The 26,198-nt window shown below is 43.0% G+C and overlaps 1 protein-coding gene across 12 annotated transcripts in view; it reads left to right on the top strand.

Moving 5' to 3' along the window:
* Positions 1–26,198, top strand: part of FRMPD3 (FERM and PDZ domain containing 3) — a 527,068-nt gene that overhangs the window by 253,053 nt on the left and 247,817 nt on the right. For 10 of the 12 annotated variants that reach the window (XM_083159052.1, XM_083159061.1, XM_083159051.1 and 7 more), the window contains one exon: positions 6,319–6,435. In XM_083159052.1, coding sequence (XP_083015178.1) covers positions 6,319–6,435 — 117 coding nt within the window. Of the gene's footprint in view, positions 1–6,318; positions 6,436–18,222; positions 18,427–26,198 lie in introns of those variants that run through there. The other 2 variants (XM_083159058.1, XM_083159053.1) reach the window with 1 other exon arrangement.

Below are 26,198 nucleotides of genomic sequence, written 5' to 3'. Positions count from 1 at the left end.
GAATGCTGGACTACTTAATGTGAAGAGGCTTTTAACAACTTGAAATATCTCCTTCCTCACTCACCAGTATTAGCCTATGCAAATCCAGAGTTACCTTACGAAGTACACATAGATGCATCCATGGATGGTATTGGAGGAGTGCTTTATCAGTGGCAAGACCAGCTCCTACGTCCAGTCGCCTATGTTAGTCGAACTTTGTCGTCTAGTGAGAAGAACTATGCGGTGCATAAACTAGAATTCCTTGCTCTTAAGTGGGCGGTGGTGGAAAAGTTCCATGACTTTTTATATGGAGTTACCTTCACAGTGCACACGGACAATAATCCATTAACGTACATAAATTCCACTGCTAAACTTGACGCTACGGGGCATAGGTGGCTTGCGGCTTTATCCAATTACAATTTTAGTCTGAAATACAAGCCCGGTATCAATAACATTGATGTTGATGCTTTATCTCGGTTAACTCAGCCAGACATTATCAGCGAAAATGATGACTGGATAGAATTGCATTCTCCTACATTGCAAGGGTTATGTCATCAAGTGTCTTGCATGCAACAGCACCTGCCAGAACAAGTTAGTGCACTTGGGGCTTCGGGAAAGGCTCTACCCCTGATGTATTGTTGGATCACCCAGGATGAGATGAGAGACTTACCCAAGTGGTCCAAAGAACATATGCGTAAATTACAGCATGAAGACACTGAGATAGGGGTGATGTTGAGACTATATCAAAAACCAAAATTGTTGTCAGGCCCATGTCCAGTGACTTTGAAGTACAAAGTGTTGTGTAGACAAAGATACAACTTAGTAGTCAAACAGGGAATACTGTACCGAAGAACTTTAAAGCCCACTGGTATAGTTAAAGAACAATTAGTGTTACCATCTGAACTGGTACCTATAGTGTTGAAAGCCCTTCATGACCAACATGGACACCTGGGTTATGATAAAACTCAACATTTGATTGCTGAAAGGGTATATTGGCCATTAATGAAAAAGGAAATTGCAAATTATTGCCAAATTGCCGAAATTGTGTCCTACGAAAAACTTTGCCACAACATGCTGCCGGTACGGTCAGTCTACAGAGCTCCAGTCTCTATGGATCTAGTATGCATTGACTTCCTATCCTTAGAAAGTCCTACGGGACAAGACAACAACATACTTGTCATCACTGACCATTTCACTAGGTATGCACAAGCCTTTGTAACTCCCGACCAAAAATCCCTTACCGTGGCCAATACCTTGTGGGAGAAGTTTTTTGTACATTATGGACTACCTGCTCGCATACACACTGATAGAGGACCTGACTTTGAGAGTCTTCTAATTAAGGAGTTGTGCTTGCTTTGTGGGATAAAGAAATCGAGAACTACTCCATATCATCCATATCATCCCCAAGGAGACCCACAACCTGAGCGATTCAACCGAACTTTACTAAATATGCTGGGAACTCTTGATCACACTCAGAAACTTAAATGGAAAAAGTATATCTATCATCTAGTCCATGCATACAATTGTACACGAAATGAAGCTACTGGGTACTCACCCTATTTGCTAATGTTTGGACGAGAGGCAAGACTTCCTATTGACATTAGCCTGGGCACCTCTCCCTCCACTGTGAAAGCCCCTTCCCATTCAAAGTATGTTGTTAATTTGAGAAAGGAACTCAATAAGGCGTATAATATTGCAAAGGAATCAGCACGACAACAAAATGAAAAGAATAAAGCGCTGTATGATAGAAAAGTAAAGGAGCATATCTTAATGCCGGGAGATCGAGTCCTGCTTAAGCGATTAGGAAATCCCCGGAAACAGAAATTGGCCAATCAGTGGAAGGAACTTCCGTATCAAGTGTTAAAGAAATTGCCTGATATCCCGGTTTATCAAATCGCCCCTGAAAATGCAGATGGACCAATACTCACCTACCATCGTCAACATCTATTACCTATTACACAGGATATTGTGTTTCCGTCCAGTGAGGATAAAGAGAGTCTTGAATCAGCACCAATACCTGCTAAAGAAAATAAACTTACCTCTTCTGTTGGTCCGTTAACTGAAGTGGCCATAGATGATGAGATGGACACAGAAATGGGGTATTTCTACCAGTATGGAAATACCAAGCCAGCATCCATGTGAGAATTGAACTTTAACACTTGGTTAAAGTTCAATTCTCACATGGATGCTGGCTTGGTATTGGATACAGGAACTCCGCTGCCCATAAACAGAGAGCCAGAATTAATTGAGAACTATGTATTTCCGGAAGAGAGTTGGGGGAGTGACATTTCTGTAACTGATTATCTAAATGAACCTCCTCTACCAACCACAGTACGTAGACCTCCACGAATACTAATCTATGACCGATTGGGATGCCCTACTGTTGTTAATAGGGTGGTACACCCGAGTATTGTATATTCTTGGCCATATTTCGGGAATCTGTCAGTAAACATGTAATGTACTCTAATTGTTGGTGATAGTTCTTATATGTTCAAAATCTGTTTAAAAAAAAAAAAACTGTAAGTGGAGATCAGATTTGCAAATGTCAAAGAGAATTGCAACTTTGATCACCAGGGGGAGAAATGTGATACTCTTTTGCCACTGTTCCAAATAGTGACAGTGGTTTAAAGTATATCATAAATGTGTATAAATGTTGTATATAATAACTATTTGATGTTTTGAACTATTTACCAAACATTGGACCAAATACAGGAATATTATATGAGGAGTTTATTGCACATATATGTTGTTAGTATGATATCCTTCAGAGCCTCAATATTATATATCCTTCATAGACAACACAGCAGCACTGAGAGACAGCCCCAGCGAATAAAAAATATTGCGTTCAAGGTCAAGCTCAAGTTTAAGCCCCAGCAGCAGCAGCAGCAACACACCCTCTCCCAACCCACTACTAGACTGGAGTGAAGATGGCGGGCGCAGCAGCCGCTATTTAAAGCCTCGCGAAATCCGGCGCCGGGAGATGACGTTCTGACCACGCGGACGGACCCGAGTCAGGCGGGAATATCTGAGCGCTGCTCGGAACCGGGCTCGGAATGATGACGTCTGTGGGGGCTCGGATCTCTGGAATCCGAGTCTGCACATCTCTAATTAGAACATACTTGTTAGCTTGGGCTCAAATTTTACTGCAATGTCATACCTCCCAACATGACCCTCTACAGGAGGGACACATTGCTCTGTATCTGCACTTTCCTCTGAATGTATAATTGCCATCACCTGTTTTGAACAGGTTAAGTAATAAGATTGGTGTCTGAACACAGGTGCTGCCAATCATAAATGAAGAAGAAAATCCAGGAACAGTGCAATGTGTCCCTCCTGGAGAGGGTCATGTTGGGAGGTATGCAATGTTCTATTTGTATGTAAGGGGGGGAAAAAGGGGAATTGGGATGGGGATCGCACCAGTCTTATCGAGCACTGTATATTGATTAATTATTGTGATCTCTGCTGTCTTAAATATTTTAAATATTATGGGACTACTGACATTCGGAGTAATTTCTCCAATTAGTCACCACGCCCTTAGATATATTCTTGGGTTAAATGTGACTGTCAGTGGTGCACCCCGAGTTGTAAAGTTTGTCATATATGACTGTTTTGTTCAAGGGAGAACAAGAGAAGAAAAGAAAACTCTGTTTGGGGGCACCCTTACGTCTCAAAATATATTGAAAGTGCTATGACTAATTTTAATACATAACTTTTATTATCATTTCGTTACAATTTTAGACCACCTCTTACTATTTGTTACACACTGCGAAAATATTAACAATTTTAACTATCCATAATTCGTCATATGTTTAGAAAGTGTAAATGAATGTAAGGAGAATGGAATTATAAAAATTTGAAAAATGACCATCATATATCCATCCACTTGTTACCCATAAATTTGGGTCAGTTATGTGGTTAAATCATCGGTCATTAGTTATCATATTCCATCTCAATACACATGAGTCTTGTTAGTATCTTCCCAAAATCGAGGAAAAAAGAAGTCAGCCCTATTGGGACTCTGTCACCTCTGCTGTTCACCCTTCATAACACAAGGCAGAGGAAGGGGAATGAGAGAGTGTACTGTCCCGGGGTTATGACTGAGGTAGATAAGATAGCCAACCATTAGGCCAGCGTGATTTCCCCTGGCAACCCTGTTCTATTTGTATCCAACTGTATTTACGTAGGTCAGGTGTGCAGGGAGACACTTAGTAAATTTTTAGCAAAGTAGCATTAACTTGCAATGATTAAAGTCCATTTGGACAAACAGGTTGTTAGTAGCTTAGTGTCACAGCTCACATGCACATCCACTCCAAAGCAATAGATTTTAGTTAGCTTAATATAGCAGTACAAGAATGGATGAAGTCCATATCACAATCCTGCTTATACTCTGTGTAATTGGTCTGTCATGCCTGCTTTTCAGCCCTGTGTAGACCAGCCTGCTGCAGCTAGGCTATTGTGTGTCCTGAGCCTGTGCTAGTAATGAGCACCTGAGGGGAGTGCTAATTCCATACATCCCAACATGACCCTCTCCAGGAGGTACACATTGTACTGTTTCTGAACTTTCTTCTTCATTTATGATTGGCAGCACCTGTGTTCAGACACTATTCTTATTACTTAACCTGTTCAAAACAGGTGATGGCAATTATACATTCAGAGGAAAGTGCAGATACAGAGCAATGTGTCCCTCCTGGAGTTGGGAGGAATGTAATTCAGCCATTAACTCCATAGTTACTGGTGGAGTGGAATCATGCAAGCTCCCCATTTACCTTGTTGGCCTCATTCAGAGACTGTTCAAGGTTTTCCTATTCCCAATCACCTGGCTGCCCAATCAGTGCTGCTCTAAGGGGTTATCCTCTCAGATCTGGAAGTACACCTTGCTTGGGCATCTTCGCCACTAAGCTCCATGCTGTAGGAGCTCTCTTTGAACAGGCTCCTAAGTCCTGAACCACTCTGGCTGCAAGCTAATGTGCAACCCTGACCTTCAGTTACCTGCATCTGTGGTCACCTGTTACCTGCACCGCTGACCTTCATTTACCTGCACCTGTGGTCAACTGTTATCTGCACTGCTGACCTTCAGTTACCTGTATCTGTGGTCTCCTGTTACCTGCACCGCTGGCCTTCAATTACCTGCATCTGTGGTCATCTGTTACTGGCACCGCTAACCTTCAGTTACCTGCACCTGTGGTCATCTGTTACTTGCACTGCTGACCTTCAGTTACCTGCACCTGTGCTTCTGCTGCATCATCTCCATGCTTTCGGCACCTGTGCTTATGCTGCATCAACACTGTGCTTCTGGCACCTGTGCTCCAACTTCATCAGTCCCAACTGCCAGCACCCGTGTTCCTCCGGTCCTCAATACCTCTACACCTCCAACTACAGCTTCCAAGTGTCCGGTCAAAATCCCATGGTGACTTCTCCCAATTCCAGTCATTCTCACTAGCTTCCCCAAAGACTATTACAGACTCTGATACTCATCTTTCCTCAAAGTAATCATATGTACCATTTTTCCCATTGTGCAATAAACTTTTTTCATCATATTTACTTACCTCCGAGATCTGTTTCTATTGGTAATCAGCTAGCCACCAAGGTCACTCCTGGGTCCCAATCCCCAGTCGTGACAGTCCAGCTGGACAAGCTGTGTTTCTGTAGCTTAACAGTACAGCATAAAGATTTTGGGTAGGTAGGCAGTTTCAATTAGAAATTAGTGCAATACTTAGGCTCCTTGGCTAGTATGTAATCCACCTCCCAGGCAGTGATTAGCAACCAAATATGAATCCCTTCACCATCAGAAAATACAAATCCTGAGGATTCACCAGCTTTGTGTAGTTGCTGAATTTGTGGACCAATTTCACGCCCTATCGTAACCAGCCGAATTGCAGATCGGCCAAAAAGTCCAATCTTATGAAATTTTCCTACTATTGTCCGCTGGGGCACAAAACACTTAGAGGGGAGAGCAACATTAGCCTTTTATTGTATAGGACAAACTGCCATTCATTTCAACAATTGGAGTGATATTTCTGTTCTAACATGCACTTTTGCTATGCTTGCTGTCAGGAATAATCTGCTTGCTGAAAACTTGAAATATTTTATCCTTTACTAAAATTCAGTGTTTTATTCTTCTTTAGTTTCTGTAGGACTTACCTGGGAAATAAATAAATACATATAGTTTGTTTGTTTTCCTGCACTGTAATATAGCAATAAACAAGCAGTGATCTACTGTTCAGGATAAACTGTAAACATGTTACAACTCTTTTCTTGTTTGAGTTCTGAATTAGTAGATTAGGTAAGAAATTATTCTCTTTCATAAAAAGTTTTAATGATGTCTCTTATATTTTTTAGGAGATGTTGAAAATAAAAGACTCTCCACCCCTTCTACTCATTCCTAATGTACTGAAAGTATTCTTGGAGAATGGACAGATCAAATCATTTACTTTTGATGGGAGGACTACAGTAAAGGCAAGATATTTTATTTAGTAGAATATATCCAAAAGCAGTACACAATATCATGATATAACGTTTCCAGCTCCCCCCTGCTCCTCCACATTGCCTGTAAGAATACCTGTCAAAATGAGTATTGTTGTTAATCAAATTTTAATTTTTATTTATTTTTTCTCTAATAGTACTGAATAAATTTATGTAGCAAAATGGTGAATGAGTGAGTTGAATCATGAGCTGCGAGTTGTCATTTTGCAATCCAATTAAAAACCCTCACTGAAACAGTCAGAGTAAACGTACATTTTTCCATAGGGACACCATGGAGAACCACGTACGGCCCATACACACTAGGCGATTTTCAGCTGAAAGTCACCTAATATATATGCCCCAGAGATGGCCGACTAGCGATGATGCGTGCTCCCGCATCATCGCTAGTGATGATGGATGATTTTTCATCCATCATCAGTATGTGTGTACGCCTGCCAGGCTGAATGATTAGCCACTTTCAGCGCGCCGGACCGCCAGCTCCCCCCCCCTGCTCCCTTGCTCCCTCCCCCAGCATTGCTCGACATGGATAATACTGAGTCTCACTGTCACGCCGTGCTCCACATGGAGCCCAGATCCCCCACACGGCCTGGGTCACCATGCACTTTTCCCGCTCCTCCGCATTGCTCCACTCAGAGCATACCCACCATGACACCGTCATGGCACAACCCGAGTGACCGCCTCGCTTGTTCAGTGCTCTCCTGTGTATATATACAATATGCCTCCAACAAGCCAGTTGCTAAACATTTTCTTAATTATGGACATCAAGTTGCATCCCTTCAAAGCATGCTTATTGATCAAATTCCAAAGTCCCTACGAGGAGGGAATTGTGAACTGCTCCTTAAACAAAGAGAATCACCCTGGATCTATGAATTAAATACATTGTTTCTGTGATTCTACTGCGGGCTATATATACATAATTATAAATACACTATGTTCGGTATACACAATATCTGATCACCTGTTTGATGAAAGATTAGTGGGGGCGGGATTTAATTTAGCTATAGATCAGCAATAATTGACATATTCAAACCTTAATTTGGGAAACTAGATTGTGGTATGTTATTTTAATTGTATTTTATGACATAGAGCATCTATACATTTCATACATTGTCAATCTGGCACCATTTTTGATGACTATAGAAATATTCTATATAAGCACAGGTTGTCATGGATACCATACACGGGATGCAGTTACAATCCCGGCGATCGGGATCCCGGCATTCAGAATCCCGACGCCGGAATCCCGACCGCCGAAATGCAGACACTTTCTCCCTCCTGGGGTGTCCACGACACCCCTGGAGGGAGAATAAATTAGTGTGCCGAGCGTAGCGAGGCACCGGGCCCGCTGCGTGGCGAGCGCAGCGAGCCCGCAAGGGGGGGCGATCCACGTCCCCCCCTTGTCTGCATTTCGGCTGTCGGGATTCCGGCGTCGGGATTCTGAACGCCGGGATCCCGACCGCCGGGATTCAATACTGAATCCCCATACACATATCGCAAATCCCCGGTCTATCCAATTTTTAACTATCAAAATGTTTAAAATAATTAACTATAGTGAGCCAATTATGAAGTGAATGACCGCTGACATGATATAAGTCTATAGCGAGTGGTATGTTCTGTTTATCTGAAATGTAAAAAATTTCTGCGTAACTTTGACACGCATATGACCCGCATGGTTATCTGTTTTCCATGGCCAATGGCTGGTGGACTCAGTCCCCATTTTGAGCGTGGAAATGGCGCAGTTTACTAGTAAATCTATATCACTTATAACATAGAAAATATTGAGACACCTCGCTTTACATATTAAATGCAAGTCTTGAGTGCTGACCTGCACAAGGGCAGACTTGATTGACGGTGTGTGTGTGTGAGCCCTTTAATTAACTATGAGCCGTGTCTGTGACCGGTCAATAACTTCATAATGGCTTATATTTATAAATAGTTCTAAAGTTATAGTTCTACTGTAAATACCCATACAGCCTACCTCCCAACATGAACAAACAGAGAAAAAGGTAGCGCTATAACTAATGAGGAGTTTGAAAATAAAATAACATTTATTGGTACACATACATATTCAATTTCATTAAAAAATAGGAATTAAAAACAATGCTCGCTGCCCGCTGGGCCACTTGTGACGATGTGTTTTAGGGGAGGGGGGGGGGACAAAGAGAGGGATCTGCTCCTATTGATGCCGCCAGTTGGTGATACAAGGGACCAGTTGGTAAAGCAGGGGATTGCAAACTTCTCTTATCCAAGGAATGTTAGATGATGAAGTATAATTACCGGTACAGTCATTTTGGTGGGTTCCTCTGGGAGATCTTTACATCCTTTTAGGATAGCATGGTAGCTGAGTCATCCCTTGTTGCTGGAACGTGAGGAAAGGTCCACTTGTGGGGCTGAAGATGTAGTACACGGTCCACTGGTAAGGGTGGCTGGTTGGATCCCAAAATAAAGTGCAAGTGTGTGAAGTGGCAGTTGGGGGCAAGTGAGTGTAGCAGCCTCTGATGCGTTTCGCTGTCACTCAGGGACAGCTTTTGAAAAAAAAAAACTGTTTGTTTACAGTAGCGTCCAAACACATCAAGTCTAAGTTGGACAGCTTAAATGCCATGTTATCGATTACATTCCACCCCTGCGACAGGGGGGTGATCGCGACAAACTTTTACTACAAAGGGAGCTTCAATGGATCTTCCGCCTCAACTCTCTCACTCCAGAAGGGCTTAACGAGGATTTTAAAATGGGGTGCTTTATCTAAGCCCCTCACGCACAGTGCCTGAGTGCACTAGCTAAGTAAACTTGAACCCCTCTAATTGCCCTGTTCCTGGAGACCGAACCCATCCCCATATGAGAACTCTGTGATATTGACACACATCAACAGATTTGAACATAGAGTAAATCCTTACATACCACCATAGGCGAATCTAGGGGGTGGTCCGGGGGTGGTCCGGGGGTGCACAGGACCACCCATGCAGCTGAGGGACGGGGCTTTCCAACGAGCCCAGCCCCGTGTCTCTAGCCCCCTGGGAACCGAAGATACGGCCAGGCAAAGCTGGAACGTTTTCCCTATAGGATAACATGGGACCCGCTAATTCCAACCCCCACCCAGTTCAACGGCTGCCAGTTCCCCCTTCGGCATAACTGAAGCTCGAGGTTGATCTCAGTCTAACCCAAATCGCTGGGCCTTCAATCTGATACCAGGCTGGATCTATATGGGTTAATTGGTTCCAGGGATATTGAGGTTAAACCGATTTTTTTATTTTTTAAACGTAATTTCATGACTGTTTATGTTCTTTGAGGGCAGATTTCTCTGGAACCAAACAGCCCAGTTTCACAGGACCAAAATCATTCGAAGCCAACTCAAAAGTTCTTCAATATGAGACTGGTCTCATATAAATGGGTCAGTTGGTTCCGAAGATATAGCTGGTTGGTTAAAAGGGGGTAGGGAGAGGGGAGTGTTTGTCTCTCCCCCTCACACCAGAAAATGCAGGGACTAGGCTGGTGTATAAGGGGTCAGCCTGGGAATGTCCCTGCATGATCCTGGGACCATATTCCCGGGTAAATCCCTGCATTTTCTGTTATGAAAGGGGTATTATTTCAAACAGCCATGACCTGCAGTGCTCTGAATTCAGCCGCCCTTAATCATGTGGTGCCGGCGCCCAGCGTGCTCCCCCGACATCACGCACAACAACAGCGCGCACAATATTTCAAATGTCCACTCCGCTAGAGGGGGCACCAGGAGGGGAGTGGGAGCGTGCTCTGCGCTGCGCTCTGCTCCTCTCCCCATAGAAGCAGCTGCACCGCTCTCCATCTCTCCCTGCAGCAGCAGCGAAGGCTCATATAAAAATTTACAGTAAGTGGCACTTTTGGGGGCATTGCTTAAGGGACGCTACAAGTGGTGGTATGTGGGGGCATTACGCATAATGTGTGGCTTCATGTGCAAGGGGCATCATGTGTAAGCGGCATTATGTGTGCAGCATCATGTGTAAGGGACATTATGTGTGCAGCATCATGTGTAATGGGTACTATGGTGCGCGGAATCATGTGTAATGGGTACTATGGTGTGCGGCATCATGTGTAATGGGTACTATGGTGTGCGGCATCATGTGTAATGGGTACTATGGTGTGATCAAGCAAGAACCCCCTAGCAATGAGCACGAAGGTAAGAAGCACTTATGTCAGTGGTTCCCAAACTGTGTGCCGCGGCTCCCTGGGGTGCCGCAGCACTGTCACAGGGGAGCCGCAGCCTAACGAGGCAGCCTGCTGGCAGCCAAGTGGATTCAGCTTGGAACATCTGGCAGGGTGAAGAATGCCTTGGCTGGGTTTGCTGGGCTACATTGGGCCGGAGCTTCACGGGACTCGTCAGGGGGTAGAGCTAGGCGGAACTTGGGCCGGAGCTAGAAGTGACAGGCAGCACAGTTGCTGCTTTCTGCATGGAGAGGAGAGGCTGCTGCATTTACTGGCCCATCCAGCCAGACTGTTATTTTGAAGGTAACAGTGATATGTGTGTGTGTGTGTGTGTTTATATTTTTATATATATTTATATATATATATATATATATATATATATATATTATGTGTGTATAGAGAGAGAGAGAATGAGAGAGAGAGAGGGAGGTGGGGTAAGGGTTAATCCACAGGCCATGAGGGTTAGGTACTAGCAGGAAGGGTCAGGATTGTTGATGCAATATTCAGACATGGAGCTGGGGTGATATATATATATATATATATATATATATATATACGGAATATCAAATATATAATTTTTCTTGGATTTATGTTAACTTGTTTGCAAAAATAAAAGTATTTTTTAGCTGATCTACATACTAAAAGCATTATTTTGATCCAAATACTTATAAAAATGGACAGTTCGGTAAATATTTTGGATTAAGGGGGCCTTAATGAAATCATGGAGACCCAAAGGGTGCCTTCAACCGAAAAACTTTGGGAACCACTGACTTATGTGGCAAATATGTAATGGGCATTACGGTTTGTTATATAGAATGTAATGGGCATCATGATGTGTGGCACAATGTGTAATGGGCATTATGCTGTGTAGCCTTATGTGTAATTGGCATTACGGCGTGTGGCTTTATGTGTAATGGGTATTACGGAGTTTGCTAAAATGTGTAATGGGCATTACTGTGTATGGTCTAACGTGTAATGCCACACCCCTTTTTGTGATGCCACGCCTCCTTCCCATGAGACCACGCCCCCTTTTTGGCGCGCGGCTAAGCCGCGCAAAGGTCCCGCTTCTATTACGTCTGGATCTGGGACCACCCATTACCATAATTCTGGATTCGCCTATGCATACCACATAACGCATGTGACCAGACACAGCCTTCGATTTAGGGGGCCTGTTTGAAATCACATCTTTTAACTCAACACCAGACATTGTCCCTCCATTTGTGACACTGCTATGTGGCACTTGAGGTTGTTTGTTACAAAAGGCTTCAGACGGGTATATTATGTTTATACTGATGTATTACTATTGACTCCGCTATTCCCATGAGCCCTGTGTACACAGCGATGCACAATTGGACTACTTTGCTCCAATTGTGGGGACATTATTATGTTCTCATTGACTTTAGCAGCATAGCCGAGTGCAGTTTGGGACCAACAGTCCATTGATACATGTATCATGTTTTGAGCACCGCCGTGTGCTGAGAGTGCTAATGTACGTTATACTGCTATTTGCTATTTGTTATGCCTGGCGCCGCTGAGTGCCCAATGTGTCAACCATGTGTCAACTATCACGCACCACGGACCTGTCCATTGAGGTCTTTATCCCACCCACTCCTTCACCGTGCCTGCCGCCCACATCAGTCACCCACAGCAACCTGACTGTGCAATTAGCGGACATCGGCCGGTTTGTTCCCACCACTTTGACTAAACCTGAACTAGCAGTATGCACTTCAGCCCCCAGCACCAGCGCTGCACATGTCCATTCAGCGCACTCACCAATCCATCTCCTCACCACACAATAGATGAGCATTGCCGCATTCATTTAAGAGACATCGGGCCGCATCAAAGCACAACACGTCACAGGGATTCCCTGATGACGCAACCCTCATCCGCCCCCTGGTCACCTAGCAACTGCATGAAGCTTGCTGACTGCCCGTGGTGCTGAGTGACAGCGCATGGAGCAGAGGCTCTGGGCGGGCTTGCCGCCTTATTTCACGCTATTTAAACCTGACTGTGTTTGAATGTGGTACTCCTGATGAAAACTGGACTGAGCTCCAGTTGAAATGGCTGTTGGGTCAGCCCTCATGTTCTCAAACATGCTGTAAATCTCTAATACAATCGTTCTTTCACTTATTTTTGAGTGTTGGTCTGTTCCTTTCCTCTAAGCAAGGTTGGGTAAGTGCTTTTATATATATATATATATATATATATATATATATATATATATATATATATATATATATATATACATACATACACACACACACACACACACACACATACATACATACATACATACATACACACACACACACACACACACACACACATTTATACATATACACATACACACACATATATATACACATACATACACACACATATATATACACATACATACACACACATATATATACACATACATACACACACATATATATACACATACATACACACATATATATATATATATATGTGTATATGTATGTATGTATGTGTGTGTATGTGTGTATATATATATATATATATATATATATATATGTATATGCATATTGAAATAGGGGATAATCGGCACTCCAGACTAAATGATGATTGCCGCGACAATAATCAATCTTGATTATTGTCTGTGCTCTTTATCTGTTATGGACCTGATGAAAAGACCTCACCGGTCTTGAAATGTTGCCCTACGATTTTTTTATGCAGTAATATAAATTGATTCACTTTTCAAGCCCGTGGAGTGCCTCCTGCTTTATTTTATCGCCGTTTTGTGTGTTGGGTGGTTCCTGCTATATATATATATATATATATATATATATATATATATATATATATACAAATACAAACACAGGGGGCCCAGCACTCAACAAACTAACTCACCTTAACATTCAAATAATCAATTAAATAAATAATGGGGTTTTAGTTCATGAATTGATCTGAGCTTGCAGCCCATCGCCAAGGGACCCCATTATTTATTTAATTGATTATTTGAATGTTAAGGTGAGTTAGTTTGTTTGTTGAGTGCTGGCCCCCCTGTGTTTGTATTTACTAGAGTGTGTGGTCACAGGCCAATGCACCCATTCTGGGAAGTGTGTGCTGTTTGCACCCCATTCTTAGGAATGGCGAATGTGTTGGTACTTCTGTATCTATATATTTGGGTTGATTTTTAATTAACCCTTGTTACTCTGATCATAGCTTTCTCATGCACCCTAGATAAGCTCATTTACCTGAAACCTGTGACAGCTGCCCCTTTAATACCTGTCCAGTGGTAGCACATTCCTAATTGACATATGTCTGATTAACCGTCAATGCTTATTTAGGGGGCCGCTTTAAATACTCCTCGATAATTTCTGTGCGACCAGTCACCCCAAAAAAACCCTCTTCTATGCCCCTTTAATACTAATTCAGGTGCTGTATTTGGGATGGTCTCACCTTTAAAAGCCATAAGGTACTTGGCAGTTGAGCTTTAACCCAGAAAAATAACACATGTTCATTTTAGATATGATGTGCAAACCGTTGCCAGGTACAGTCTGTGTTTAATGTTTCTGAGAAACTTGGCAGCTTGCCAGATGCTGTGTTTACGGTGCGCGTGCCGCTCTAGATGTAATCTACATTATCAGTGTAGCACTGGCGGCATGTAAACTGGACACCCCGGCACACCGCTAGCAAAGGGGGTGTCCCAAATGTAGACGCTAAAATTTAGACGCTTTAGCTATGGCGAACCTGACTCTTTTCAGTCTGCCGCAGACGGAGGAGGAGGCGGTGGCATTCCTGCAGGTCCACCAATTCCTGCCACACACCCAGACCTGCCCCAATGGGCACCCCATGAGGCTGAGTGTGAGGGAGCGGATGTGGCGCTGTCATATCCGCAGCTGCCGCAAGAAAATAAGCGTCTGGTCATCACAGTGATTCAGGGGGTCTCATCTGAGCTTTGTCACCCTGATCCGCTTCGTCTACTGCTGGGCTGAAGAGCTGACCAGCATCAAATTCTGTGACCGGCAGCTCAACATCTCTCAGAAGACTACCGTCTTGTACAATAATCTGATGAGGGAGGCCTGCACAGTGGACCTGTTAGCGCAGACTCAGCAGCGCATTGGAGGGCCAGGTACCATTGTAGAGGTGGATGAGAGCCTCTACGTCAAGAGAAAGAGCAACGTTGGATGCATGCTGCCCCAGCAGTGGGTGTTTGGGGGCATCTCGAGGGAGACAGGCCAGTGCTTCATCACTGCAGTGGAGCGGTGGGATGCGAGCACCTTAATGGCTGCCATTGAGGCCAATGTGGAACCGGGTACCACCATCTTTAGCGACTGCTGGAGGGCGTATAACACGCAGCAGTTGGAGCAGGCCAGGTACCAGCACGCGAAAGTGAACCACAAGTACCACTTTGTGGATCCTGACACTGGGGTCCACACCCAGAACATTGAACGGTTGTGGGTTAGTTGCAAGTGGCGCAATAAGCGCCAAAGGGGGACCGCATGCCATCACCTGGACTCGTACCTCCAGGAGTTTATCTGGAGGCAGAGTTTAGTCGCACAGGACCCCTTTAAGCGCATCCTGTACGCGCTGACCCTGCTCCCCCAACTTTATAAAGATGACGACGCAGAGCCGACAGCATCTACGTCAGCAGCTGATTCCTCTGCAAGTGGTGGTGATGATGCAGCAGCTGCTTCCTGTTCTTAATCATGACTTTAATAGTGTACCCCTAGACGCAACTAAATTTAGATGCTTAAGCGTCCAAATTTAGATGTACCCCTAGACCCTACTAGATTCAGACACTTTAGCATCTAAATTTAGATGCCCCCTTCTTAGCGGTTTGCAGGGAGTCTAGATTCAGACGCTTTTGCGTCTAAATTTAGATGCCTCCTTCTTAGCGGTTTGCAGGGAGTCTAGATTTAGACGCTTTAGCATCTAAATTTAGGTGCACCCTTCTTAGCGGTTTGCAGGGAGGGTGAATTTAGACGCTTTAGCGTCTAAATTTTAGCGTCTACATTTGGGACACCCCTTTTAATAGCGGTGTGCCGGGGTGTCTAGTTTAGACGCCCCATACGTTAGCGGTGTGCCGGTGTGTCTAGTTTAGACGCCCCATACGTTAGCGGTGTGCCGGGGTGTCCAGTTTACGCAGGACTGTCTATTTCACTGTGGAACTACAAGTACCACAATGACCTGTCAGTGCTGGGCAGCGCGCAGTGCTGCTGCCAGTGCTACGCTGATAACGCAGATTACATATGGAAGGCAGGCACACGCTGTGCTGAGAACAGCTAGAGCGGCACGCGCACAGTAAACACAGAGTCTGACAAGCTGCAAAGTTTCAAAGTTTCAGTATGCGCGCGGTGGCGCCGTGAAACTACACAAGTACCGTTGCCAGGTTCCCATGAAAACCAGTTGTTAGTGTAGGGTTAGCAGTGAAATGGGGTCCCTTGGCGATGGGCTGCAAGCTTACCTCAGGCTAGCCAGGGGATGACATTTCTCAGCAAAGTGACGAGCGACACAAATGAATAAATATTTGAAACGTTGATAATATACCAGCTCCCGAATCACGTTCTTATGAAGAGGTAATGAGTGCCACACCTCCGGACAGTATGTATATATATATATATCGAGAGGCTCAGAGACTTAATCCAATAAATAAACACTACAACAGTGCCAAGTGGTTAAAGTTTCAGGCTGTTATGCCCTTTATCAAGACAGAAAAAAATACAAAGAGACTGCTACATATATATATATAACTGAGTGTAAGAACCATGTGAACAGGGGAACAGCTGATCCCTCCCAGGCAACCTGCCTATGACATCATCAACAATGGAGGCACTTACCACTGCTGTCAGTGTGTGTGTGTGTGTGAGGGGGGAGTGGCTGCAAGTGCTTTCCATCACCAAGTGTCAGTATACAAAATAAGAGCAAAATCAACAACTGTACAATAAATGGCATAATAAAAATGAAGGTACTGTAACATGAAAGTAACTCACTGTGAGTTAAATACTAGGGGTGTGCACCGCCACTTTTTGGGTTTGGGGTTTGTATTTCCTTTTGGGTTTTGGGATCTAATTGGTTTTGCTAAAACTACCCTTCCGGGTTTTGGGTCTGGATTTTTTTTAAAAAAAGCATTTGCTCCTATGCTATTATTAACCTCAATAACATTAATTTCCACTCATTTCCAGTCTATTCTGAACAAATTACACCTCACAATATTGTTTTTAGGCCAAAAGGCTGCACCAAGGTAGCTGAATGACTTTGATAAGTGACACGAGTGGGTGGCAAAAACATATGGCCCATCTAGGAGTGGCACTGCATTGGCAGACAGGATATCAGTTTAAAACACTTGGCCCCAAAAAGGACATAATGCAAAAAAAAAAAAAAACACAGTTTAACAAACCAATCATTTCAGTGCAAGGGTCTGCCACAAAAAAAATAAGCAATTCATCTCTCCCTGTACAAACTGGCTCTATGGAGGCAAGATGTCATCCTCATCCTCCAATTCCTCACCTCTTTCAGTGTGTACTTCCTCATCCTCACAGATTATCAATTCATCCCCACTGGACTCCACAATCACAGGTCCCTCTGTAGTCTCTGGAGGCAATTGCTTGTCTTCATTGAATAATTGATAATTAAATTTGATGAATATCATCTTCTCCTCATTTTGCGGATGCAACCTCCTATGCTGCTCGCTGACCAGGTTCCCGGCTGCACTAAAAACTCTTTCGGAGTACACACTGGAGGAAAGACAACTCAGGTAAAATAGAGCCAGTTTGTACAGGGGCCTCCTAATGGCCTTTTTTCCTGCCAGTACAAGTCTGCCAGTACAGGTCTGACATTTCTACTTAGATGCTGTCACCAAAGTAATCATTTTTTTTATTATTATTATTATTATTATTATTTTTTTTTGTATTGAAGCGATGCATCTTAAAAACATTCAATGTACCTTTTTAGAAGTATGCTCAGGGTACAAACTGAATAGAACAATTTACAATATGAATAAGAAAGGTATATCTATTACACTCCTTTTTTCCAACCCAAACTAATATATTTTAGCATGTCAAAAGTACAGGTACCAATATATTTCGATATTCAGTGACACAGGTAATTCTTCAGGAAAAGTATAAATGAGATATTTTGTGAAATGTCGAACATAAGACCTAAAAGATCAAAAATTAGTTCACATCTATGTAACTGTTGTGCTCGTCTCCCCCACCCAAGACCAACATGCAACAGTATATCCTTAAGATAAGTAATTTTTATGAAAAATATGTTAGGTATTGTATGATATTAATCAACCTATAACAACAAAGAAATGATCTTATGAACATACAAAAGTTTCAAATTTGTTTACAGCTATGTAACTGTTGTGCTCGTCTCCCCCACCCAATACCAACATGCAACAATATATCCTTAGTATAAGTAATTTTTTACAAGAAATATATGCTAGGTATTGCATATTTTAATAAAAGGGTCGTTTCCTAAGTTTCTAGTCATATACCATATAGAATTATTAAAAGTCTCATGAATTTTGTAGTTTTATTGGATTTGACAGTATAGCTATGTAACTCATAGCCACATTGTAAAAAAGTGTTCCACTTTCTTGTCTTTTTCCAGTTTCACCCGTACCCATTCCATGCGAAAAAAATAAAATAATTTTGATTTGAAAAGTGCCACGCAAGGAGGATCAGGATGAGGCCCAAACTTGCAAAATTGCCTTCCTCACAGCAGCACTTACAGCTAATAATAGTTTTTTACTGCCTCTTGTCATATCTTGATCGTTGGGATAAATTCCAAAGAGAGCCAATTCGGGAGTTAAAGGTAAATAATTAACTAACTGATCAGTGACATATTTGCTGATTAATAACTAAACTCTTCTAATTAGAGAAGACAATGTCAAAATATCTTTTTCAAAGACAATGAAAAATATCGGCTTGGATTTCACCACATTTTATGTGAGTTTTGATAAACCAATTGAAAACATTTTGTAGGGAGAAAGATAGGTTCTGTGGAGAATATTGATAAACATTTCTTTGAATCTATAGGAGGAAAAGACTTTACATTGCGTTGTATGTGCCTTTAAAAAACTATCTTAATTGATTTTTGGACAGCAGCCAAACCCTTCAAGCAGCCAAACCCTCTATTCTTAATGAAAAGTTCAGTTGGAAAAATGTGTAAGCAAAAGAAATAGCATTTTTGAGTAAGGGCTCCTTTTTGAGCATTTTATCCACTGGAATATTCCAGTCTGCTAAAGAAGAATATTTTATAATTAAACTGACATAGTGTTGAAAATATAAAAACAGAATTGGAAATTACTCTACATTGGGAGACTTCTTGTCTCCTGGAAAATCAAGGGCCTCCTGTTTTGAGAATCAACCAAATCTCCCACTCCAAGAACTCCCTCTTTCTTCCAAGCGATATTTCAATAATCCACTCTTCTCCTGTGAAAATCTGGATTACCCAAGAATGGAATAAATAGTGACCTACAATATGAGCATTTAGGTTGTATTTGTGTCTCATGTACATCCAAAGTTGATGATTTTATTATCTATGGGCTTGTACTAATAAGCTTGTACTTGTAAGAGAATTGGGCTGAAAGCTCAATTACAACAGATCACTCAGAGAATTGATTCTATGAAACATAATGTTGGTGCAATATTTTCCGATAAAACAATTTTGAAGAAGAAATATGAGAATTTACATAAATCTTGTACACAATTGGATGGAAAGGTCATTAACCTGAAGAATAGATCATTACTTAATAACTTGCATGTGGTGGGGCTCCCTGAGACCCTAAAGGGACCAGATTTATATACCTTCCTGAGTAATACCTTACTTGTTAAAAATACAGGAAGAATGCCGTGGAATAGCCATCAAAAGAGCCCATCGTCTGGGCCCCAGTAAAGATTAAAATGCACAAAGACCACGCGTGGTCATATTGAGAAGTTTGAATTATGCTCACAAAGAGTTGATCTGGTCAGCATCAAGGACAAATCAAAATGTAACCTCGGAAGGCAATAACATTTTTATTTTCCAGGACTACTCAGCACATGTGGCCAAGGCCTGCAAAGACATTTCACCTGTATGGCAGGCACTCATCACCGACAATATTAAGTTTGCTCTAGTATTCCAAGCTCCTCTGAGAAGATTTGAAGGAAGTACACACAATGACTTTTTGTCTCAAAAGGAAGCAGAGGTTTTCCTGAAAAAGATGATAAAGTCTAAACCTGTTAGCTCAGAGTCTTAAATATAAATGGCTTGATAGGATATTTGTTAAGAGAGTTGAATTATTACCCACACATAATGTAATCCTAGGATATAGAGCCCCCCTTTTTTTCACTTTCACTCCATTCTTTCTTCCTGATTATGTCGCCCCTAATTATTATAAAATTAATAAATTAGGTGGTGGCTAGGAACTAATAAGCTATAATATTACATAGGTATAATATCATCTATACCCAGAAGATGTAACGGTTCTGCGTGTGAAGTGTGAACCACCACTGGTGTAACGTGGTGGGTACGTCCATACGATGGTGGTGGGCTGAGCCCTCAGCTGGGACCGCTGTTTAGAATGGCAATGGCGCACCCTACACTCACTCTATTGGCCTTCTCAGGCAAGTGACCATAGACTATGGAATGCAAGGCTTCTCCTGTAGTCGCCGCGTTTGAAGGAGCGAGTAAATACCATTCCGATCCCAATGCAACCAAATTTTAGGATGTTACAATTCTATGGCAACCGCCAGAGATAGGATCAAGAGGAGATCTAATCTAAGTGGCGCTATCTGGGAAGAACACCCTACCTGATGGCACCAGGGCAAGGACGGGGAGCGTGACCCAGTCACTGAACCAGATACCAATGGAATAGGGTGCCATCAAACAAAAACACGCCAACACAAAACACAAATACAGGACACACCAAAACTGAAGGTACCCCAAAACTGGTGTAAACCCACAGCCGTGGGCCTCTCCATACTTTGGAGAGCTGGACTATGACAAAAACTATAACCAAGAATACAGAGCAGCTTGCTCACTGAAATTAAGAAGGTAACGAACCAGGCTCCACTGGAGCACTTACGTGACCAGACTGCACACTCTGGCAGCACAGGATGGATTAGCGCACACGAGGAGCTGACTGGGCAGGATTGGACGACAATAGCGCTGACCAAGACTGGACCAGGACCGGATCAAGACGGGACCAGGACAGGACCGGATCAAGACGGGACCAGGACAGGACCGGATCAAGACGGGACCAGGACAGAATCCGATCAAGACGGGACCAGGACAGGACCATATCAAGATGGGACCAGGACCGGATCCAGAAGGGACAAGGACAGGACCGGATCAGGACTGGACCAGGACAGACTGAGACAGGACCAAGCCTGCAGTGTGCTCAATACACACTGTCAGAAGCAATATCACCGGTGGGGCTGAGCTGGGCCAGATCCACTGGATAGTGGCCTGACACCTAAACATCAGGTGTCAGCCACAATCAAATCCTCATTCTATCATCAAAGTAATATAGCCAGAATCAAGCACTTGTTTCCCTCAGAAGACCTGCCTAAAGTCATTCATGCATTTATATGATCACAAATGGAGGAATGTGGATTGCGCTGTATTGATGGCAGAACAAGATTTATCGATAATAATGACAATTTATTAAATACATATATCACACTAAAATAGGTGCATTTACAATAATATTGTTAAAAATAATTATGAAGTTAAAAAGTATATGGATATTTGAAAAGGCTGCGTCCAGTTTTGAATGATATCACCTTATTCACAAGTGGATGGGATGGACGGAGATTTGGACGGTGGAATTGTCCTCCAGACACTGGGACGTGGTTACCCCTGTAGTGCTTCCTCCAAACGAGACTGAGGGGATGATGTTGTTCCTCTTTTTTGGAATATCTGAAGCCGTGAGGGATCCACTGTATGACCATAAATGGGTACCTTAGATAGGTGGCTTTCCTTCAAAAGGTTGGTACCATATTGAAATGGATGGTGGGTGGCAGGTCCTGGTCTGGTACTCCGCTGGTGATTTTAAATGGAAAAAATCTCCTGGCTGAGAAGGTGAGGTCTGGTAACAGCAGCAAATGGTGGAGGGGGTGGCTGGTTGCCTGGGCCAATGCGTTTCGCTGCTGGGTGCAGCTTTTTCAAGGTAGCTTTGTTAGGCAAGGGGTAGGGGTATATATACCCTTAATAATGAGTAAACTATGTGCACCTGTACACAAACAATTAACTTTACATAAAAGCAAAACAATGTTAGACAAACCTTGTTGGAAGCAGGAGACAAACATATACTATAGCGCTGTGCGTTCCACATGCATTCCATCAGTAATACCGGAACCGGAAACACGTAGCCGGAAGTCAGATGACGCCGGCTGTACTGTTATGAAATGAAAATGTATTTTTACTACTAAGAAACACTAGTTTTCAAGTATTATTGCATGTCTACTAGATCTATTTACTCAAGCATTTCACTGACATCCACTGTTAAGCTTGTTTTGTATTTTGAGCTGTAAAGACAATGGTAAAGCACTTTGAGTCCTATTGGGAGAAAAGTGCTATATAAAAATTATTATTAATAATAATAATAATAATAATAATAATATTATTAAAAGGGGTCCTCTGGCCAATCAGCCCCCGCTGTGAGGCCGTCCCCTGTAATTAAAATAGGTGGCCGAGCGGGAGCCATACGGCGTCCCCTGGTTGCTAAGCAACCACTGGGCGACGCAGCCTGTGTGTCCCTTCATTTGCGTCCCCCAGCCGGGCAGAAGTACTGCATCCCAGCCGGGTGGAAGTGACGCCGTGGGAACAGGCGGAAGTGCCTGGGATGCCCTTCTAAGGGTGCCGGGACTCTGCTACGGCAGTGCTGCGGCAGTCACAAAGTCAGTGCTGCTGACAGAAGAATTCTTTAGTTTAATAAGATAATTGTGGATTAATACCCAATAAAGAAATTATATGTATTTGTATTTTTATGTTGTCTTTGCGGTATATGTGCCTACTCTAATGTGTCTTCCTTTTTCATGTGATGTCAAGTGGAACTGCAGTACATACCCTTACAAATTAAGCTCCAATTGCTAAGGGGAGGAGATTACCTATTTGTGTATGGTGATTGTGATATGGGAGGCCCCCTACTCCAGCTGTAACATTATATACCAAATAAGTATGATAACAGAATGTATTATCAATTTGTATGGTCTGGGGCATTATGATTTTTCTCTCCGTGTGGCTCCTTCAGTGTGCTCTTATTGCTTGGGTGGTACCCAGCATAACTATATATTCTTATGGTGCCCACACACGCACCGATCCCGGCGGTGCGATGCTATGCGATGGGGTGCGCGCTCCCGCGGCACCTCATCGCACAGTACAAAAAGTATGTGCTGTACATACTTTTTGTACTAGCTTTCTATCGCATGAGGTGCCGAGGGAGCGCGCACCCCATCGCATAGCATCGCACCGCCGGGATAGGTGCATGTGTGGGCACCATTAATTTTCTCTTTGAAAATATCCCTGTCTTAATGAAATGTTACGGTTGAAGTATGGTACATGGAATGTGGGGAAGTAGTAAAACTTAATATACTTGTGTGGAAGGTCCTGGCAAACACATCATATAACACTAGATCTAGAGGTGTAGTCTTATTGGCTACCAATTACAGTTCTTTCTACAGGAAGGTCACTTTTGATTATTGAGACAATGTTATATGATATCCCATACGTTTTCTGTAACATGTATGCACCAAATAAGTACTATAAGACATTTTATAGATCTATCATGTCTAAATTTTTACCTATTTGCTCAGATAACATAATTATATGTGGGGATTTTAATAAGGTACTGTGTAAAGAGCTAGGCTGCCAGTTTCCAAGGTGACATAGGTCTCAACCCCCAAAATAGGGACTCCATTACTATTAAAGACAACTTAACTTAAAAGATATATGGAGGGCACAATTCCCTTTGAAGAAGGACTACACATATTTATCAGTAGCACACTCGTCTCTGTCACTCCTTGACTATACTGTATGTTGTCCTCACACATTATCTTGCCACATAGAACCTATAGGAATATCAGACCATGCTCTGGTCTGGACCATAGGTGCCGATTCTGTGGGTGCTCAAGGGCCCAAGCACCCACGGAAATTGATGAGCACCCACTGGCCGAGTCGTGCTGCTGGGCCACCATTAACTGGGCATATTAACAGTATGCCGGGAAGAGTGTATTCTGTCCGCTCTTTAGTGACCCGCCGGCTGCCGTATAAAAGATGCTGCCCAGCGCCATTAACAGAGCTGACAGAAGCATCTTCCCGGCATTCTTTTGCATGGGGGTACATACGGTTATCATAGAGAACAGAGCTGGCCCTAGCCTAAATGAGGCCCTAGGCAAGATTTTGGCTGTTGCCCCCTAGCACCACCACTAGTTCCATCTCTGACCCTGCTCCCCTTCCCCAGCACCATCAACCCTCATCATAGCAGTCATCATTTTGGTGCCCCTACCCGCAATATTTTAAATAGAAACCGCGCACACATTCGGTGTGCAGCCCAAACAGGGGTGTGTTCTTGCTGGGACGGGGCATGGCCACACAATAGTACCCCCATTTCAAATTATGCCACACAGTAGTGCAACTTTATTCACATTATATCATGCAATGGTGTCCCTTATGCACGTTACATCACACAGTAGTACCACTTTGCCTTATGTACATTACTCCTCATATTATTATTATACCCTTAGAAAAAAATCCTGAGAATATATTGTATTTTAAGCACCTCCATGGCCACACTGCAACCCAGCACAAAGCAGTGTGTGCTGGGCAGAGGAGAAAAGCTGCAGCTGCTGATGTCACTTAAGGGGAGGGGGCCCGGGACCCCCACTGGGCCCTTCCATCAGACCTTGGCCTGGGTAATTTGTACCACCTACACCTTTCTCTCGGCACCCCTGATAATACCACACAGTAATGCCCCTTACAGATGACACACATTATTAATGTCCTTATAACCATAATGCCCCTTAGACATTATGCCAACCTTTATTAATGCCCTTCATACACATAATGTCCATTACACATATTTTGCACATTATTAATGCCCTTATACACGTGACACACATAATGCATGTTACACATATGTCGCACATTATTAATGCATTTATACATGACACACATAATGCCCCTTATACATATGCCGAACACTATTGCACAACCAACCCACCCGCAGACAGCACTCACACAGCCGCTAACACTGTGACCTCTGCCTCTGCTTGGATACAGATGTTTCCTCATACATCTTGACTCAATAGGCCATGTAGCTCCTGGCCAGGTCTGCTAACGTTGGGTGCCTTTTTTGCTTAAAATTCGTCTTATTTGCATTGTTATGTGACAAAGACACACAAGGAGCTTCCAATTATAAAAATGATATACGGCATGCCTATATTCTGTGTGCGACTGTGGCTGTACCTGCATACGTAATGCTATGTTACAGTGATTTCCATGAATACACTATTTCATATGCAGATGCAGCCTCATTCACACACAGAATATAGGCATGCTGCATATCATTTTAATCAGCAGAAGCTGCTGATGCCCCTAGGCATTCCAAATGCCATAGGCAATAGCCTAGTTTGCCTATGCCTAAGGCCGGCTCTGATAGAGAAACAGCTGAATATTGGAGACAACTGTGCTGCGTATTGGTATTATTTTGTGGCCATGCCTCTTCCCCTTATTTATTTATTTATTAACAGTTTCTTATATAGCGCATACAAATTCCGCAGCGCTGTACAGAGCATAGTTATGAGCAAACACAAAACAAAATTACATTACAAGACAGTTTAGGACAAGTACATGGTTAATACAGATAGTTACATCAGTGGACAGGACACTGAAGCAATTATCAGGGTGGCAGAGGTTTATATATTCTAAGAAAGGCACATGAGGAGAGAGGGCCCTGCCCGTGAGAGCTTACATTCTAAAGGGGAGGGTTAGACAGACAGGGGTAACACAGAAGGGGGAGAGGTGAGCATAAACAGGTTAGGATGAGAGATGGTCAGGTTTTATGCAGGAGGGTCGGAAGAGGTCAGCTTAGTGTTTGATATTTTAAGTCTAAAAAAGCGCTGGGTCATCCAAGAGTAGACAGCAGAGAGACAGTTGGAGATATGAGTTAGGATGGAAGGAGAACGATCAGGAAACGAGGGGTAGATTTTTGTATTTTCGGCATAGTGGAAGTCGAGTGAGCAAATATGTTCACCCAGAGAGGACATGTAGAGATAGAGAAGAGGGCCAAGAATAAAATAATCAGGGACACCTACTCTCAATGGAACAGCAAGAGAGGTAAAGTCATAAGAGGTACAGCTGGGCATTTTCAAAAGTCCCAGTGCAAGTACAAGCATAAAGAGTGATATTCAAAAAGTTTTATCAGATGGAGAAATGGTGATATCACAGCTGAATAGGCAGATTAAGCAGCCAGGAGTAGTATGATGTGAGAATGAAGTGAGCTCACTCAAAGCAGTCTCTTGGTTTTCTGGGTGCTGGTGTCTTTCTGATTCACTTTGATATGAAGATGTTAAGTTTGTTGGCAGTTTCTGTCCAGTTTAAGT

This window comes from Crinia signifera, chromosome 9 (genome assembly GCF_055691185.1).
Source record: "Crinia signifera chromosome 9, ASM5569118v1, whole genome shotgun sequence".
Lineage (NCBI taxonomy): Eukaryota > Metazoa > Chordata > Amphibia > Anura > Myobatrachidae > Crinia > Crinia signifera.
The sequence above is the reverse complement of the archived record's forward strand: the minus strand, read 5'-3'. Positions and strand labels throughout refer to the sequence as shown.